Source organism: Homarus americanus, unplaced genomic scaffold (assembly GCF_018991925.1).
Source record: "Homarus americanus isolate GMGI-L3 unplaced genomic scaffold, GMGI_Hamer_2.0 scaffold52806, whole genome shotgun sequence".
In the NCBI taxonomy this organism is placed as follows: domain Eukaryota; kingdom Metazoa; phylum Arthropoda; class Malacostraca; order Decapoda; family Nephropidae; genus Homarus; species Homarus americanus.
Window position 1 is genome coordinate 8,442,249 of NW_024720773.1, and position 19,831 is coordinate 8,462,079.

Here is a 19,831-nt window from a genome sequence, read left to right on the forward strand (position 1 = left end):
TCCTTGGTCCTGTTCTGTCACAATATTGTCTTAATATTTATGCAGACAAACAGTTTCTTCCCAACACACACTGAGCAAGTTTCAGCCAATTATTTATTAATGAATCCAATCACTTTTTATTTCAGTTGGAGGTATTGTACAGGTATCCTCTGGTTTACAGAGGTAACCTTATTGAAAAGCTTCCCAGAAACTGAACTCATTTCACGACTTCCATTTTGCAATTGGAGGTTTGTTCCCGTGACAGTTGTTTTAACCCCAGACGTAATAAAATAAAAGTTCTTTGATTTCTTACAAAATTTCAACACAGTACAGGCACACTAAAAAAACCATAATTCGTACCCCCCAAATTTGTAATCACTCATAATTTGTAATATTTTGCTGTCACATTTTTTTTATTTAATAAATTTCAAAATACTGTATAAGATTTCAAAATATTACGATATACAGGTACTGTATATAAAAAAAAATTGTATGTTGCACTATTTCGAATTATGAGAGATATTTACACATTTTGGAATACCCCGGTTATCGCAAATGATGCGATCCTTAAAGTACTTGCGAATAACGAATTATGAGGTAATCCCCCCCCCCATATGAATTAATGTAAATGGGGGGGGATGCATTCCCTACCAGCCAGCAACTTTCACCCCACCATAAAAAAAATTTACTGGCTACAACTGTTGCACAATCCAGTCTTGCTAATCAAAAGGCCTTTCCAGTTCAGTCAGTCAATTATATACATTCACTGATAACACAACAGTCACACTATTATTTATAAATTTGATAATCAACAATATACAAACACTAGGGACAATATCATTAACATGTACTCGTGTAATTTAGATGTAGGTGTGGCCGTGCTAGTTTTTGTCAAGAGGGACCATACTACAAACCCTTTAACTTTTGATACGAGTTGTCTGCAGCATAAAAGGTCTGATGGATTTAATTACAATGAAGGAACAAGGAGTATCCATGACAAAAATGTATAATTCTTGCAATGGGTGTGACAGAGTGAACTATGGAGCATGGAGAGGACTGGTGACCGGATCAATTGATAAAGTTATAATAATGAGCCTCCTGCCCCGTCACGTACACCATTCAATATCCTCCCTTTCCTTATTCTAGTTAATTTAATAACTTAACATTGAACTTATTAATAGTCCCTCACTTAACCAGATCATGTGCTCTAGTTGTTACTCCAGCACTTATCATCGATCAATATAAAATTTTCTCCTCTATTTCATCTTTACTTCACACAACTTGCTTTCTAAAATAAATCCAAAGATACTTAGAATAACACTAAAAAATAAGATACCAAAATAATGAACAGTTAGACAGCTCACCTTTTATGCAGCTATGGGTGTGGACTTAAGACTAAACCAGAGGAAGGACACAGACATGAACACTGAGAGACTAAAGTTGTTGGAACCAGTAGTAGACGTAAGCTAAGATAAGCACTTACCAGACACCTGGAAATAAAGTAAAATACAGATGGTGTTTGCAGATATTTAATACTATCTTTTTTAACAAGATATTAAATATATTTCTTTACATAATAACACAAATACTTTTCTATCCAATAAAAAATCATGATCAATGTAAAATTACAATGTCATCATCTAAGTCTTCCGCCGTTGAGGCCACTCATACACAGGAGCTGACGTACTGGTCCCAGCTTTCACTAATTTGGGCTTCATTCCATCTTTGCCTTTATTATTCTGCAATGAAACAAAATTCATAAAAGATAAATGGAAAGAGTAATAGAAGCCCTGACTCATAAATTACAAAATGTTTACCACTTAGGAGTTATGAGGTTGTACTGAATGGGTCTAGACACACCTAACAGATCTATACATCTTTTTTGGCAAGATGTTTCCCACTACAGTGCAGGGTGGGTGAGATGAAGACCCACACTGCCTTTCTCATTAGTAATTTACTCTTTCTAAAAAAAAATAACAAATATAATGAATCAAAGTAATGAGACAAACCAGACCACATTTACAATTTAGAACAGAAGGCATTGAACACCTCCTTTGTCTTAACACTGATCTATTTCCTGACTTACGAATCTGTCAATACTATGAGAACCTATATACAGTACTGTACTTACCATGAGCTTCTTCCGCACCTCCAACTTCTCTTGCATAATTCGTAGTTTATTTTCTCTCTCCATCCTTTGTGCCAGCTTCTTGTATGCCTTGGACTTGGCATATGACATTTTCTATAAATAAAGATTAAAGTATATGATTAGCTTGTTGGAGATGAACAAAACTTGGGGATGGAAAACTTTCATTATCTATAAACTGAAGATGAGCTGAAGGTACACACTCACATAAATAATGGCTATGGGAGGCAATTTTCTAAACATTCATTCACTTTAGTTGCATTTGCTGTCATCTCCAGCATTCAGTCTATGTTTCACCCCCATATTATAACATCAGGTCAATATTTCCCTTGTACATCTCCATTTTTACTCTTACATTGTTCCCTCTCCTTCTCTCCCTCGATACCCTTCTCAAAGGATGTACTATTTTATTTCCTTCAGTAACTCTATGGTTTGATTCATCACAGATCATTCCAATTGCTAACACATCCACTCTCCCCACTTTCTCAATTCTATCGTCAATCGAGTTAATATTCATTTCTCCAGGTTTCCTTTCTATACATATTTTTACATATTCTAATTCTATTCACGTTCCTCCAAGTACACATTCACCCAAACTCATTCACTAACATTTGTGACTTTTCTCCTGAATTGGTCCCAAGTGTAATTTCATCTGTAAAAAGAAATGATTCCCCCTAGTTACATAATCCTGTATCAGTATTCACCAAACCTCTCTCCATCACTCTTTACTCTCACCCCTCTAACTCCCCCAATCCATCAAAATTGAAACAGGCTTTGTGACATTACACATATACTTAACCCAAAATATCTTAACAAGATCCTATAAAAACCCAGGAAAAAATAATTAAATTCTGAATTATCCCATAAATTTCAAATACCTATCTTTATCAAACAAATATTTTCTTTCTCGTCCAGTAACTTTACACTAAAAATCTTTCAGCAAAAACATGTTGTTCTGAATTCATATTGTACTGGTCTTCAATAACCACAAAACACCTTACCTTAAAAAGTGATGGGTCTTTTATATTGTTGGCAAGCTCTGCTAACTGGTTGGAGCGAAGTCTGTTGAAACGTCTGGCAAGTAATGATGGGTGTGTGTCCAAAATCTTCGAGGGGTCAGCTTTCTTTGCTGTGAAGAAAAAAAATATTTTAAACTTCATATATATATGAGAACAACTTCCTACTTTAATATCTATCTTCTCTCAAACTGTCTGTGGTATTTGACATCAGATTCACATGGCTGCCATTGTAGGTTAACCCATTATAAACTGAAGACATACAGATTTACAAGAGTTGTTGTGTAGCTCAGTTTACTCTTACGCTTCAATTTGATGAGAAATTAGTAAATCTGATAATAAGATTAGTAATAGTAACATTAAAGTTGATAAGATATATCAATACATATAAATGAATACACATTGTACTATTATTATCTTTCAGTCAGAAGTGGTAAACTTGCACACCTACAAACCTGATTCCTTCACATGATCACATACTGTACTACCCTTTACACTTTGTTAGCCCTCAAATGACGGGTAAAGATTCCCTAGTCTGCCCCCACATGATCACAAACTGGAACACAAGGAACATGAAATATCCACCGATGTTGGCTGCTGTTCCCACATCTAACATACTAGCTACCATTTAAGAGTTAAGAAATAATGGACAAGTACATACTTAGAGTAGGTATACAATACAAGTAAAGTACAGTAATTCCCAGGTGGTGATAAAGACGGTGCCTCAGGCTATGTATATGAATGGAAATATATCTTATAAACTATTGTAAAGCTTCTCTTACTACTGGGCCAGCCATATCTGACTGACCAACATATATGACGTACCTTCCTTTTCACTATCCACAAATAGTATGTGAGTATTTTTGGGATTATCATCTTCCACATCAAGAATATGTAACTGTGCCTTCAACTTTTCAATCTTCTTTCTCTCAACTGACCGACGGTGAGTGATATAAGTCAAGTCCTGGACAACATCACCCACAGCAAGTTCTTCATCTCCTACCTTTTCAAAGTGTATACCATCCTGAAGACAAAAAAAAAAACAAAAAAAACATACTGTATTTGTAAAAAGTTGAAAAAATTATTATGAGACCTATTTAGTAAACGTCGTGAAAATAAAATAATGAAGTAATAAGGTTACATCGTATTTAAAACATTACTTGTAGTTAGATAAGAAAACTCCGCCTATGGAGAAATACATTACTGTGCTGTACAACTAAAACTATTGTAATCATATAATTTTTTTTTATCGCCCTGTCCTTTTTGGAGGTAAGGGCAAACATAAACTGCACAAGCATTCGAAACTGTAATCTGTTAATTGTTTATCAACTCCATAAAATAGTGAAACCTTGGATAAAGCAAACCATTAAACCTCTTTAACAAGTCACTAAGACACTGACATCCTTGGTGCCCTCTTATGCAGACCTGTAAAGTTGATACATTATTTATACTCTCCTTGTAGTGTAATGTAAGCAAAGGTAATAAACAAAATCTGAGTGAATCAATCCCAGAATACACAAATGCTAAAAAGAACTATCAAGACAGAGTTAAGTCTAGGCTAGGAGAGTAAAGTCTGATGCTGGACAACCCCACTACGATTGTGCTAGACAAAATGAAATTGTGTGTCTGCTGATGTCGCAAACATGACTCACTGTTCCTTACTCTAAATGGTGAATAACTGCTTTTAAGATATCCTTTTGGATTTGGTTATAAGGAGGCAAAACTGATTCATAAATTAATCCCAGTCTATAATGTCTAAGGGTCAAGCCTGGCTTACAGGGTTACACCCAGGACTCATGGCTGTAGTTTATGAGTTGCCTAGTGAAGTGTGTTAGCCATACAAGAATCTATGGACTTTTTTAATTACAGCATACTAAGTGCAACACTGTTTTAGATTAAGTAAGAATAGGTTTGGCAGGTCAGATTTTGATTGGGCTATAATTAGTTGACATTGATTAGGAACATCATAAGGTCGTAAAGTTAGAACCTCTACCTTTAGTTCACTATTAATCATGTGATACTGAAATTCATCTGGATTCTTGTTTAGGGCTCGTTTACGAAGAACTGCTAGTGCTTTACGCTTCTCATTTTGGTCTCTGAAAAACAACAAATAACACTAAACACATGTACATAACTGTGAGATGAAACATATCACCTCCAAGAATGGTACCAATATAGGTGAGAACATTTTAAAAGACTGTATCCAAGAGCCATCAATTAAGTAAAGAAGCTGCCTTATTCCTACATCATTCCAAATTCTGATTAAAGTTTAACATATAAGTGCTACACCATAATTTATAACAAAACAACCTGTACTCAGAAGTAGGTTGGGAATACTGTAATGATAAAATATTTCCTGATATACCTACCATTAAATATTTTACTGTACAATCTTTGCCTTCTCTAGACCTCTATTTTCCTGTTTCATCCTTAACATATTCCCACCCATGACACAGGCAGCCTCCTACTCAACACATCTGCTACATTACTCCAATACTTCTTCTTTACTCTCCACTCCTGCATCATAACATTTTTATGTAATATTGATGTTAGACTCCAGATAATTATATACAGTATTTGCATATGTGCATATCGAAAAGCATATTGAAGCCATTGGAAAATACTAAGACATAATAAATTCTTTACTATACTGTGATATTTGATACCACAATAAGCAAAAGGAACATACAATATTTAAAACTATATAGCTCAAAATCACGGTACTGTATAGTGTCAGTGTTCCTTGCTATCTCAAGAATCATTTATATGTGAGAACAATGACAATAAACACTGTACTATAGGGACTGTACAGGTATACACATCAGAGTGGTGCACTAACTTAGCTCGTTTCTTGTAGTCCTTCTTCTTCTCTAAGGCTCCCAAATGTTGACGTTCAAGTGGCTGGTGACGTTCCCTGTGCACTTGCTGAGTTTTCCTGGCATTCCGTAATGATGCCATCTTGAAATAATGAACTGAAATAGAGAATATATCTGTTATTATAGAGAAAGAGAATATATATGTTATTATAGAGAATATATCTGTTATTATAGAGAATATATCTGTTATTATAGAGAAAGAGAATATATCTGTTATTATAGAGAATATATCTGTTATTATAGAGAAAGAGAATATATCTGTTATTATAGAGAATATATCTGTTATTATAGAGAATATATCTGTTATTATAGAGAATATATGTTATTATAGAGAATATATCTACTATTAGGCTCATGCTCTGCCCACTACAAGTGATTTATGATTGAAGGTTGAGAAAAACAAAAAATAGGCAGTGGATATTTTGCCATGACCGGTAAGTTCCTCCTAATGCTATTTTACCGTGAGTGCGCGCTGATTGTTCATTACCAGCGAACAATGTGAGAACTATATTTGACTGTGGCTCTGGCGGCATTTGGTGTTTATTTCGCCGCAAGTCGATCGTTATGTAGCTGTAAACATACCTAACCAAATTCCTGTGGTACATGGAAACTTATCATTAGAAAAGAAGCGACATTTACTAGAACCTAATAGAACCTGACCTAACCTACCAAACCTTACTTAACTTCCTAGCTGAGGAGTACTTAGCCAATCAGAGCGCCCTCACGGTAAAATAGCATAAGTAGGAACTTAGCCGGTCACTGCAAAATATCTACTACGAAAAATATTAAGGGAAAAATTTGTTGTATCATATTTATTAGTACAGTACTTATTATTGTCCAAACAACGTCTCTGGAATAATTTAATGCTGTGGATATTTATCCGGTTGTCGTTTAGGTAGGATTTTTTTAGGGTAATATTTTCTTTTTTTTTAGTTGATAGACTTGGAGGAAACGGTAAAATTGCAGATTACAGCAACCAAAGAATCTGATAAAAAATATGTATTACCTAACTTAATGTAACATGAGAAAAAGATCATAGAAAAATAGTTATATCGACTGAGTGTAGTGAATTTCTGGAATTCTGTAGTTGCTGTTTACTGCAATATTACCGACTAAACTTTATAGAAACGTTATTTACAATCTATTAAATAGATAAATGGAAACAAGAATGCACAAACCTATTAAAACGGTGCACTGATAACAAAAAGACCTTAAAACCCTACCTAACTTAACAGAAAAACTAAAAAAACGGACAAATATCCAGTCAAAATTTAACGACTTCACTTTTACCAAATGTTTTAAGAACAGGTTTAGTGGTGGTCAGTCAGGAAGCTCAAGACCATTTCTGCCCTGACACAACTGGACAAGAAAATGTTTGGTAATGTTTTGTAAGGTAAACAAAATGAAATATCGTACTAATATTAAAGATATATTAGTCTTTTGTTAAGTACTTTCCTTACCTCTTAACTTCTATCTTGTTTTAAATGTATGCGTTATAATAATATTGTGAAGCTTCTGTTTGGTTTACTAACACAGTCGTCCTCCTCACATGTGCCTCACCAGGGTCTCCTCTCCTCACACCTGACACACGTGCCTCACCAGGGTCTCCTCTCCTCACACCTGACACATGTGCCTCACCAGGGTCTCCTCTCCTCACCAGTCTCTAATACATATCCTCGCCCACACACCGATATAACCATCAATTTATATATTAATAATATGAAATAATTAATGCAATTTTATTTTCATACATATAAATTATATACTTAAAGAATTATTTTAATTTTAATTTATACATACAGCAACTCCACCGAGGGAAAAAATTTGCCTCAGCCTTCATGACTATGGTGAGTTGTAGCTCTAGTAATTCTTAATTGTTGGTGGAATAGTGTACTGTAATTACTAATTTAATTATTCAATCAACGTTGTCGTTTACTAGTACATGCACTTGTTTGTGCAGTAAGCAAAAGCTGTAAACTGTTTACCATTACTACACAGCCATGCATTTCTCTTGAACAGAACAAGTGATATAAGAGTTAAAGTTGAAACTGTATAAAGAAATTTATATCGAGAACAATTTATTTTATAAGAAATGAGTACGATGGCTGCCTTTGTTTATGACTACACCTGCACCTTAAATTCAAAATAATAGTACACACAGGGTCCCTTAACAGCGGGGTACTCCAAGTGGCAGTTCGTCAACAACGCCTTTGGTGGCTCTGGTGTCAACTGTCATGTGATTCATCTATGGTCATTGTGATTTTCATGCATAAAAAAGGTAAGCTGGCAGGGTTTGAACCCGTGTGTATATATATTTACAGTTTAAGAACTTACTTGCAAACATATTGTAAGTCGACCAGTTTTATCTTCACAGGAAACAATACTCAACACTACAGATAATGCCGGAGGACCTTTACTTTTCCTATGGTTTGTAAATGTCATTCCGCTAGTGTGAGGCATAAATTCATGTGGTGATGACAGTGTTCTTCAAGCATGAAGCTGAGTTGTAGAATTGTGTGAACAGTGGTATCCCAATGTCTAGGAAGGCTGAAGGCTTATACTCTGGGTAATGCTTGACATTCTCTATTAAACAACATTTGGTGCTACTGTAATATCGGGTCTCCATGGTAGTAGGCAGCTACCAAACAGGGAGGTACTACCGCCTGGGGAGATATTGGCAGCATAATGTGTTGTCTAATGGTAGACCCTGCTGCTATATGTGACCAAGTCCCAGGTTGGTGATCTGACTTTCTGCCTCATTTACACACAATTGTAGGGTCTCAATTGTTTCTATTACATGACAAAACAACATACATATATATCGTTTCTCACTGTTGATTTTTTTTCATTCTTGCATTTCTTTGTATTTATTATTATCACATTGTTGTTATTATTATTATTACCATTAATATTTTATTTTACTTTTTATTATAAATTTTATTTAATATGAATTATTATTATTATTATTAAATTTTCGCCCCCTGGGCCCTGATGTGGGTCAGTGACCTGTGCCCGGGTGGGTTAATCCCCGTAAAAAAAAAATATATTTACAATGTAGCATCCATAGCCTAAGTTAGGTCTACTGTAGTCACCTTTGGCAGGATAGTTACTGAATTTGAGCTCACACTTTTAAATACAAAGATTTAATTTTTCACTTTATCTTTTCTCCAGGAAAATTTGGATTGGATTTGAATATTCCAATCGTTTGAAATATTTGTGAGTCTCATGTGAACCTCTTTTAGTAAAGGCCCATTGTCTACACCTTTACCGTTTGTGTGATTGTGCAGTACAGTGTTAGAATTAGTTTATGAGTCAAATAAATTTAATAATAGAAAAATCATTCTTGGAAAACACTTTGAGTACTGAATTATACTGTTGTTAGTATATGTGACTTGTGTACTACATTAATTATAATATGTCACCCTCTTCACACACAGGAGACTTAACATATGCAGTACTGTTTTGAATATGAGTGATTCTACGGGGCCTCGTCGATCTGGTCGCCGGACCATTCGACCACTTGATTTTTGGAATTTTGAAAAACCAGACGATTCAAAATCTGAAAAAATTATTTATAATGTAATTAATCTGAGCAAATGCTCCATATATGATGGTTTTAGTACAAAGTATTATCATGTAACCAATAAAAAATCCACAGAAGATAAAAAGAGTAAAATAACAGTGAATAGAGTAAACAAAGGAATACTTAATGATGAAGGGCGTGAAAATGACACTCAGCCCAAAAAACAAATAACTAAACCAAAGGAAGTTAAGATAAAGTTGGGCGTGGACAGCAAAGACTCCAGCAACGATGTCACATCTAAACTAAGGAAGGACAGAAAAAAGAAGAGCGAAGTTAAAGAAGTTCCACAGAAGGAAGCAAAGGCGGCACCGGCGGAGGATAAGAGAGTAGACTACCAGCAGAGTATTTCATCAGTCATCTTTGGTGAGTCTGGCTCAGTCCATACTGTATTGAGTGTCTTTGGTATCTCATTAATGTATTTCCGGGTCTCATTAATGTAACTGCAGCTTGTGACGTGGGTAATACTGTACTGAGCAGATGGCTATCACCAGAAGTAGATTTTGATTTTGGTCATTTTTTCCACAGATGTTCTTTGGATGATAGTAAGTAATTTAAATGATATGACAGCATTTTATTTTAATTGTAAGTGTTTTTTTTTTTAGTTTTCTATCAACAATCATAAATCACTTATAATGGGCAGGGTATGAAGGATGAGAGATATTGCTGTTAAAACTGATCATACTACACACAATGATGCGTCTACGTGCTTTGTACGCGAAGAAATTAACTATTTACCGTAAATATTCTTTTGAAAAATTTGCCTTGTTGGCACATGTTGTCGTCTTCTCATTTGTTTACAATTGACCAGCTTAGTCCGAGCATAATCCCAAGGCAACGAAAAACGTAAAATTGCACTATGATGCTTCTACAAAATTGCTTTCATTGGCACCAGATATCAAAATACTGTAAGTACAGTACTTTCTGTTTAATATAGCGGGAGATCCGGTCAGGTCAGGTTCTATTAGGTTCTGTGCATTGTCGAAGCTTTTTTACTACTTGCTATCATTCATAGAATATCTGTGAAAAAATTTAATGAAATTGAACATCACTTTCTGGTGTTAGCCATCTGCTCCGGGATTACCGTCACCTGTATTTAGGAATTACTGTACATTAGACTCTTTCTAGTTCATCAGTAGATACCTAGTTCACAGAAGGCTCAGCTAGTTTATGTTTATATTACTTACGATCCAACATGTTCACCAGAAAAACTGCAATACATTGGTTAAAATTTTTAACAATAATAAAAGTTATGTTGAGTGCATGCGAACTATTTAGTATGTTGAAGTCCATAGCACCCATGTTGTAAGTTTTAGTTTGTAAAATCAACATGTTTGTCAAACAGTCGGACCCAAGGGTGTGCAAACTAGAGAAGTTCTAGATTTTTTTTTTTTTAATATATGTGTATATTATTTTCAAGAATTGCACTATAGTTATGATCATATGGGGTAAAAAATTTACCAATAACTAAGGCCTACAATCCTTATTAATTGATTTGTACACAAACTTAGTGGCTCAATTCGCAAAGGCCAAGTGTGAAAAGTCCAAAAATAATAATTTATTACCCCATATAATAAGGCAAAATCGAACTTGCTTGGGGTGAAAAAAAAAGCAATATCTCTGGTATATGGCCTTAAAAGATACAGTACAGTACAGTACTGTCATGGTGTGAATGTATTCCCTTGTGGTGTGGTAGGGGAATTGGTCTTACAGGTTGACAACCCTTTATCCGAAATTCCGAAAACCGAAAGTTTTTTTGTGGAGCAATTTTTTTTTTTTTTACCGGGGATTAGCCCACCCAGGCATAGATCACTGACCCACATCAGAGCCTGGGGGCGAAAACGTAATAGTAATACTAATTATAATAATAATTATAATAATAATAATTATTCATAGTTAATAAAAAAATACACAAAAATAAAATAATAATGATAACAATAATAATAATAATAAAATATAATAATAAAATTTTAATAATAATAATAACAATACTGTATTAATAAAATAATAATAATAATAAAAATACAAGAATGAAAAAAGATAAGTAAGAAACACAACCTAGACCTATGAATTATTATTATTATTATTATTATTATTATTATTATTATTATTATTATTATATTTTCACCCCCCAGGCCCCAATGTGGGTCAGTGACTTGTGCCCGGATGTGCTAATACACATTAAAAAAAAAAAAAACATTCTGAAAACCGAAAAATTCCAAAATCCGAAATGCCTCTGGCCCCAAGGATTTCGGATAAGGGATTGTCAACCTGTATTTGGTGACAAACGTTGATTTACTTTGGGTCAACATGCGACAAAAGAGAAAAATTAATTTGTCAGTGCGCTGGTAATTTTGGGAACTGTAATACAAATTACTAAGATACAAGTCCTGTACATTTAATATATGTAATAATATACTGTAATGTGTCTTTCCAGATGAGTTACCCCTCAGACGTAGAGAAGAGAGAAAAAATGCTCCGTTGGATTCATTCATTCCACAAAACAGCACCATCAGTCACTCATCTCAGAATCAGACAGCCTATGAACAACCCAGCTTCCAAAATATTTTATCCAGTACAGTAGTTGATCCTAAGTCTACACCACAGTTACAGCAAACTATAGGATTATCTGTGCCACTTAAAAACAGGAAGGCATTTGCAAAAGATGGTGTTTTTAAAGTGCCAAAGTTTTTGCCTCACAGATCGGTTACGCAGAGCAGCACTCTTATTGACTTTAACATGGTATCAATTCCAGAGGAGCTCGAGACTGATTTGTCTGAAGAGAATACTAACGTAATAAAAAACACTGGAAATGAAGCCCCACTGCAAGGGAGCCAAGCTGTAGACTCATCACACAAACATGTACAGAGCCAACCTATCTTGAAATCCCCTCAAGTGCTACATGACAGAGATTCCCATGAAGACTGTATAAAACAAAATATGGAAAATAAGCCGAAGAAGAACATATGTCATGATCGTGGTGAATCCTGCGGTGTGTTTGTTCCACCATCTCTTAATATAACAACAAGCAAGAATGGTTGGTAGTGTTAATTATTTTCATTGGTTGTCTGTCTGTATAGTATATGCATTAACCCCTGTGATGCTTGTCTGGTCTTAGGACAGTTGTTTATGTTTGCATATGAATGTTAGAATTTATTTTAAACATTAGACATTATATTGCCTTGTACAGGTATATACTGTATGGTCAAGATAAATCTCTCTTTTCTTCTATGTTAGACAATAGGTACATTGCCTTGTAGACACGTTCTTTTTCAATTTATTTAATTTGCTTAACTGTTATTTCAAAGAATGTTTTAACCATTTCTCTAACCTTAAATTTTGTGAACTGCAAAGGCTAAATGACATACAGTACATGTAAGAAACAGCATTCCCTCTATAGTAAGAGAACTTGGGATCATGTGTGGTTCATGAGAGTTATAATGATGCCACAGCAGCTGTAGTGAAAAAGGGAAGGCCAGTCTGTGTTTACTCATGAAAAGACTTGCAAGATTAAAAAAAAAGCTTAACTATCACTCAGTAATTTTAAATGTATTGAATGTTACTTTAACAAATGATGCTCATCACTATTTTATATAATATGTATATATATATATATATATATACCTGTATATATATATACATACATACATACATACATACATCTTGATAAAATCACACGGGAAAAGGAAACAACGGAGCACCTTAGCTTTCGTCTTTATTCAAGACATCTTCAGAGGCGACTGGATTACATGGACAGAGAGAGGCTTAAATATACAGACCGACAATTTTTATTTACGCAGTATTTTCCATCATTTACGCGGGAAGCAGCGCGGGCAGAGTGCGCACAAGGTCGCCCAGTCGACAAAACATTACTGAGTTCTTCACCCGCCACCCACCACAGCCAGCCCAAGTCAGTGATAGTGATAGTGAGGATATGGACTTTGAGGGGTTTGACAAAAAGGCCCTGCAAGCCTCTGTGGTGGATACTGATACAGGTGAGGGCCAATAATATGCCCTCTGCCTCAGAACCAACCCCCCATCCCTGTGTACCCAGCCATCTCTTCTACAAACGTAATTGTTAAAAAACCTAATATTATTGATATTTCTCTTAAATATTAATTGTGTGTGCATACCATCAAAAAATTAAGATGTTATTTTTACTACAACGTACGTATTGTGTCGGAAAAAGTGTAGTTTGGGGGTCGGCCCAGTCTCTATTTAAATTAATCCCATATGTTCTGTTATTTCGTTTACGCGGACCTCCACAGGTTTAATTGACCGCATAAATCGAGACTATAGTGTATATATATATATATACGTATATATATACGTATATATATATACGTATATATGTATATATATATGTATATATATATGTATGTATATATGTATGTATGTATATATATATATATATATATATATATATATATATATATATATATATATATATATATATATATATATATATATATATATATATATATATATATATATATATATATATATATATATATATATAGCTAGACCCCGACTTACGACTGCTACGACTTACGACCGTCGGGACTTACGACAGATTTTTTATTATTTTTTTTTTTTTCTTCAAATGACACGCATTTTCTATACCGAAACGTTTCCAGTTAATGTAGTCTCCATGTATAATTAGAAAATTATGGGGGCCCCATGTGCATTCAGCTGACTACATTAAAGGTAAGTGCTCAGTCACACTGTATCCATTCCTCATTATTTATTACTTTTACTGTACTGTATTTCATTGTAGATTTTTTATTAATTTTTTTTTATCTATGTCGGATTTTCGGACTTACGACCTGGATTTGGGTCCCTAACCCCGTCGTAAGTCGGGGTCTAGCTGTGATGTATATATATATATATATATATATATATATATATATATATATATATATATATATATATATATATATATATATATATATATATATATATATATATATAGATTATAGTTTATATCCATACGTCATTCTTTCAGTTTGTTTGATGTATATTACATGTACAGTGCCTATGAATTTCGCCTCCTCTTTAGGTTTTAATTTAGAACTTAAAAACTTTTGAGTAAACAGATGTAGAACTTCAGTGTATGTCAGTGATATATCTTTAATTTTTCAACAGAATCTCTAGCCACGAGACGGTCAGGGAGAATACGAACAAAACCCCTCGAGTTTTGGAACTTTGAAACAGTTGAGGTGAAAAATTTAGAAAATGGTGAAGTTAATGTAGTTCATCATAAACAAGAACTTCATGTCACCAAGAAAAAGAAAAAAGAAGATAAAAAGTTGGTACCTGTACCTCCCCCATATCCTGGTTTAAGTCGCAGTGGAAAACGGCATTCTGTTGAACAGTCACTCCATACGCCATCCTTGGGCTCTTCTCTGTCAAAGAGAAAATTGTATTCACCTTTGTATGACAACTTTGATGAAACAGCAGAGGTTGACGATGAACATCCCTCCAAGCGTAGGAGTATAGGTTGGTGCTTAGAAATGCCTTTCTAGGAGACCATATATGAATGACCATTATAGGGATGGGGAGGGTAAGGAATCCTCTTACATGAGACCTTTATGTCAGAGTACTTTATTGTTTTGTAATTTGTTAGTGGCTTGAGAGTACAGTACAGTACTGTTTAGAACCAAAGTACTATACGTACTAAGAATGTTGTAACTGGTAAGTACACTGCTCCTTCAATCAGTAAAATTTATAGCATTTGTTGTGATAGCTTTATAGGTAGGAAGATTATACCTCCTACTGTACTTGTCTTTTTTCCTTTTCTTTATCAATGTCCTATGCTGTGTACTCTACTTATTTTTCTACAATGGGAGACAAATTTTTGGAAACTTTCATTCTCAGTGGAAAGTTTGGTGTAAATTAGAGGGTTTACAGTATATATTTTTGTGTTCTTTGAATGAATGAAAATGTAAAACAAACTGCTTGTCCTTAAGTTAGTAGTGGTGAGGGTAAGGCTTCCTTGATATTGCTTGCTAAGTTTTGAAACAATCATAAAGTTGGAGAAAATACAAGTTTACTACTAAATTTCTGGGGAATCATTATGTTCAGGGATATATAATGCAATTTCTAGATAAAATATTTGTGCACTTTGTAATTTCTTAAATAATAGAAGATTTGTATTTGTTGATACTATAACAATTTATTCATTGAACATTATTTCTTTTTAAAGAGAGAACACAAGATTGCCAAGACACACCGCAAGTGGTCAAGTTTAAGGATTTGAAATTCAACCATATACAGATGAATGATTATAAGTGCTACTTCGCCAAGTGTATCGAGGACAAACAACTTGATATTTATTCAGGATTCATGTTCCTCGAGTGGGGCAAGGTAGTCTGGAACACCACCAGGGAGACGGTAAGGAGAACGAAGAGGAGAAAGGTGTTCGCTCTCTTTTTGTTTTTGTGTTTTGTGTGTTTCCATTCAGTGAATATATAACATGTACAGTAGAACGTCGATTTAAAGCGATTCAATTTAAGATTATTGATTTAAAGTGACACCCACAATTAAGGACAATGTTTTAATTTAAAGCGAATCTTTCCTATTTTGCGCGAGTCATTCTGGCGCATCATATTTAAAATTTTGCGCCTAATGTTTCTCTGGGCACGCTACACTGTCCTAAGGGCAAAGCTGTACTGGACGTTTACTCAAAATAATGTACCTCTCTTGGAACCTTGTTAAATGACATTCTACTGTACGTACAAAACTGGTGCTTTTACCTTGATGTGTACTGTACCTTATTATTTGGCCTAATCAATTTCTTTAAAGTAATAAGCCTGTTTTGATATCATCTTGCCCACAAGTTTAATACAGTAAAGTATCTGTCATCAAAAATCTACTTCACAAAATACTGTTGTCTATTTTATGAATGATTTGAGCATTCTAAATACTGTGGTTTATTACATGCTGCCCTTGGACACATGTTCATGATAGTATCCATTCTGCGTTGGTAGAATTGGTAATGTATCTATGTTATGGAACCCTCTTGATCCCAAACTCTTCTGTTGACTTAGAATCCAATGTTGAAAACCTGCTTCTTTGTTCAGTATGTGTAGTGTTCTAATCAGCTATAAATTATGGTAGTTAACCCTTAACTTGTATAAAAGAAACACAAGGCACATGAAACGTCCACTGATGATCGCCCCCTTCCCTATATCCATTGATGATCATGAGAAAGGGCCTGTAGGTGTACAAAAAAGAACCCATGTCGGTTCTCTCTGTAGTTATTGTTTTCTTGGTGGGGAATATACATTTTATAGGGACTCACTGGTACTTTTCAGAACCTATATGTGCTTGATGGATGTGGTACTTTGCATGTACTAGAAAAAAAAACAGTCGAAGGAAGAGCCATTCATCTAAACCAGTCCTTTAACACGACTATAACAAGTGGTAAGAAATTTTTAAATACACTGTACTGTACATTAAGATCTTTCTATCAGTATATTATTCACCATTACTTACAATAACACTGCTGAGCTGCTCATAGATGTTATTTAATTTGTAACTGTTCCTAAATTTTTTAAATACTGGTTCCCAACTTATACATATAATGAGTAAATATAAATAAATGAAGTTTGAATGGAACTTAGTTGAAATGGGTTATTTATATGACCCTTCTTAATGTCCCACCTCTGAAGACTTGGCTTCCACTCAAAAAAAGTTACTTTACATCACATTTAATTGATTTTTTTTTTTTTATCCTTGGAAAGGTTCATTTTAAAATTAGCCCTCTGTTCCCTCTATGTTATCTCTAAATTTTTACAGTACTGTACAGTGAACCCTCGAAGATCCAGACTAAAAGGGGGGGGACCACCTGTCCAAAAAAGCCAATTGTCCGAATCTTCTGGCGAATGTACTAATTGTATAGAAACGATAAATAATGATATAAATAACACCAAAAATACAGTACATATTATCCTGACCACTGGGGTTAGTTATATATATTTTTTCCTGTGAAAAAGCCATAATTTTGAGCAACATATTACTGTACTCACTTTGTACTCAAATGTGCTACACTAAAGGCTATATTTTGATCTCTTGTGCAAACCATGTGATGTCTATACTCAAATTATTTGCTATCTTGCAAGAATTCCAGCAATATTCTACCAAGTTTAATCTGTAACATTTTATAAGATAAAAACTTTAAGCTTAAAACTACCTTCACCCTGTTTTGGGAATGCTTCTTAGCCCAGAACCCCCAATTTTTTTGTCCGAATCTTCCAAAATCTGGATTTACATGGTCCAAATCTTCAAGGTTTCACTGTAATGTGTTTCCTTTGCTCTGATTCAGAAATATAAAGACAGTTACATTACTGTAATTCCCATATAATGACAGTGAAGTTGAGCTGGTTAAAATAAGACTGAAAAATATTTTTTTTAATCCACAGGTAAAAAATTGTCCATAAAAAAGGATGGAAGAAGCAAGATGTTGAAGCTTTTTCTTGTTTTCTCATCAAGAGAAGCATCAGCTATTATTGAAGCTGCAACTTACCTGTAACACACACAAGAACACGTCAGTATGTAAGAAACAAACAGTTGGTTTCATAAGTTTGAATAGTGCTCCAAAATTTTAATTTCTGTGACATTTGGTTGTTAACATCTCATAATTTAAATTTTTTTAAATATTTTTATAACATGTTAACTAATACAGGCCCCCCCCCATACAAGTTCGCGGTTCTCGGCTATTCGCGGATGACACCCTGGATGTACCCAAGAATGTCTGTGGGTAGTTTTAAAGTTGCCTCGTTTTCGTGGCTGGAACAGAGAGTCATTCGTTCTAGAGACATTAATTTCTTTTACTTGTATTGTAAATATGTGTGTAGATACACACACACACAGATGAATAATAATTGGAAAATCCTCTCACAAATAATCAGAAACAAATTTATTAAAAATTTGACTGTTTACACTCAAGTTCATTCTCTATTACAGTACTTTAATAGAGCACGGACTTGAGGGTAAACTCACATTTTTAATAAATTTGTTTCTGATTATTTGTGAGACATACAATACTAAATTTTTTGTACACAAGTAAAGATTTTATTCACGGATTTGGCGATTCACGGCCATTTTGAGAACCTAACCCCCGAGAATTTTGGGGGCCCTTTATACCATTTTTATTTTTAGTGTCAGTCATAGATGTTTGATATTTGTGTATAACGGCTGTAAGCTATGACTTCTGACTTACTGAGCAATAAGTACTGTCCCAGTTACCACATGACACCATCCTCTCTGCTCATGTACACATATTGTTGCATCCTGGATGACCATAACATTTATTACATACTTCCATTATTTTCTTGGTCATTCTTTTCCCTCCTGTTATCTTCAAAGTATTTATGAATTGAATGCATGTGTGTAACATACCTTAGGCAAATATTTTTGTTTAGAAATTTTTATTTCTGGGTGAGGTCATACAGTTTGAAGGCACCAAAGCCACCTATTAACTGCCTTTGCCACCTGTGGTAACACAGTTTGTTGCAACAAATACCAGGTGTTTGGTTTTTAACTGTTCACCCAGTTAGGACAAAGTTCTAATGTATATACAGTACAAGATTTCAGAAAGTTGGTCTCAAGTGCCTACCACCATAGATTTTTCATTTTTTTTAATGGTACGGTACCATGTAAAGGTTTGTGTCTCCAAGAGAAGTCATATGCTGCCATCTAGTGTTTTGTTTGATCAAATTTTTCAGTTTTGTGCCATACTTCATTATTATATTGCTTTGTATGTACAGTGTCAAGTTTTTTCTGCTGTCAGTATCTAGTTGATTTTATGTGCTTCTCTGTGCTCAATACAGTATTAGGGAGGTGAGACCAGTTCAATAAGTTGAGTTTACCAGTTGCTACTCAACATTGAAGAAAGGAGTTGTACATTATTTTTTTAGGGTTTAATTACCCATACCATATTCTTATCATTAAAGATCCAATTTAACATTAATTAAGCAGGTTTCATTCACATAGCATTGAAGATTAATACACCAATTTTTCAAACTCAAAATTTACTATTACTTTTATTGCAAACAGAAAACCAGTGTAGATATACAGTATTTGGATATCAACATTACAATAATGAATGGAGTACTGATGATCACTTATTAAAATTAAATTTATTGGGATATTATGAGTGCAATTTTCTTTTTGTCATCATAGTGGAAAGTAAAGAAAAAGAGGTACACTGAGGTTTTGCTTAATTGTGTGA

The 19,831-nt window shown here is 34.2% G+C and overlaps 2 protein-coding genes across 3 annotated transcripts; one reads left to right on the top strand and one right to left on the bottom strand.

Moving 5' to 3' along the window:
* Positions 1 to 1,492: 1,492 nt before the first annotated feature.
* LOC121861010 (probable U3 small nucleolar RNA-associated protein 11) lies at positions 1,493 to 7,872 on the bottom strand. 2 transcript variants are annotated; one of them, XM_042358458.1, is made up of 7 exons: positions 7,818 to 7,872; positions 5,981 to 6,113; positions 5,135 to 5,237; positions 3,967 to 4,165; positions 3,127 to 3,254; positions 2,111 to 2,221; positions 1,493 to 1,718 (listed from the first exon to the last, which is right to left on the bottom strand). In XM_042358458.1, the coding sequence occupies exons 1-7, from the start codon at positions 7,855 to 7,857 to the stop codon at positions 1,620 to 1,622; spliced, it is 813 nt and encodes a 270-aa protein (XP_042214392.1). In that variant the 5' UTR covers positions 7,858 to 7,872; the 3' UTR covers positions 1,493 to 1,619. The 2 variants fall into 2 exon arrangements, with proteins under 2 accessions (XP_042214392.1, XP_042214393.1); XM_042358459.1 differs by lacking the exon at positions 7,818 to 7,872 and adding an exon at positions 7,478 to 7,685.
* Positions 7,873 to 8,165: 293 nt separating this feature from the next.
* Positions 8,166 to 19,570, top strand: LOC121861013. Its single transcript, XM_042358463.1, has 7 exons — positions 8,166 to 8,295; positions 9,455 to 9,963; positions 12,035 to 12,634; positions 14,743 to 15,096; positions 15,803 to 15,990; positions 16,914 to 17,022; positions 18,021 to 19,570. Exons 2-7 carry the CDS (start codon positions 9,486 to 9,488, stop codon positions 18,128 to 18,130), a joined length of 1,839 nt encoding a protein of 612 aa, XP_042214397.1. The 5' UTR covers positions 8,166 to 8,295; positions 9,455 to 9,485; the 3' UTR covers positions 18,131 to 19,570.
* The last annotated feature ends 261 nt before the right edge of the window (positions 19,571 to 19,831 follow it).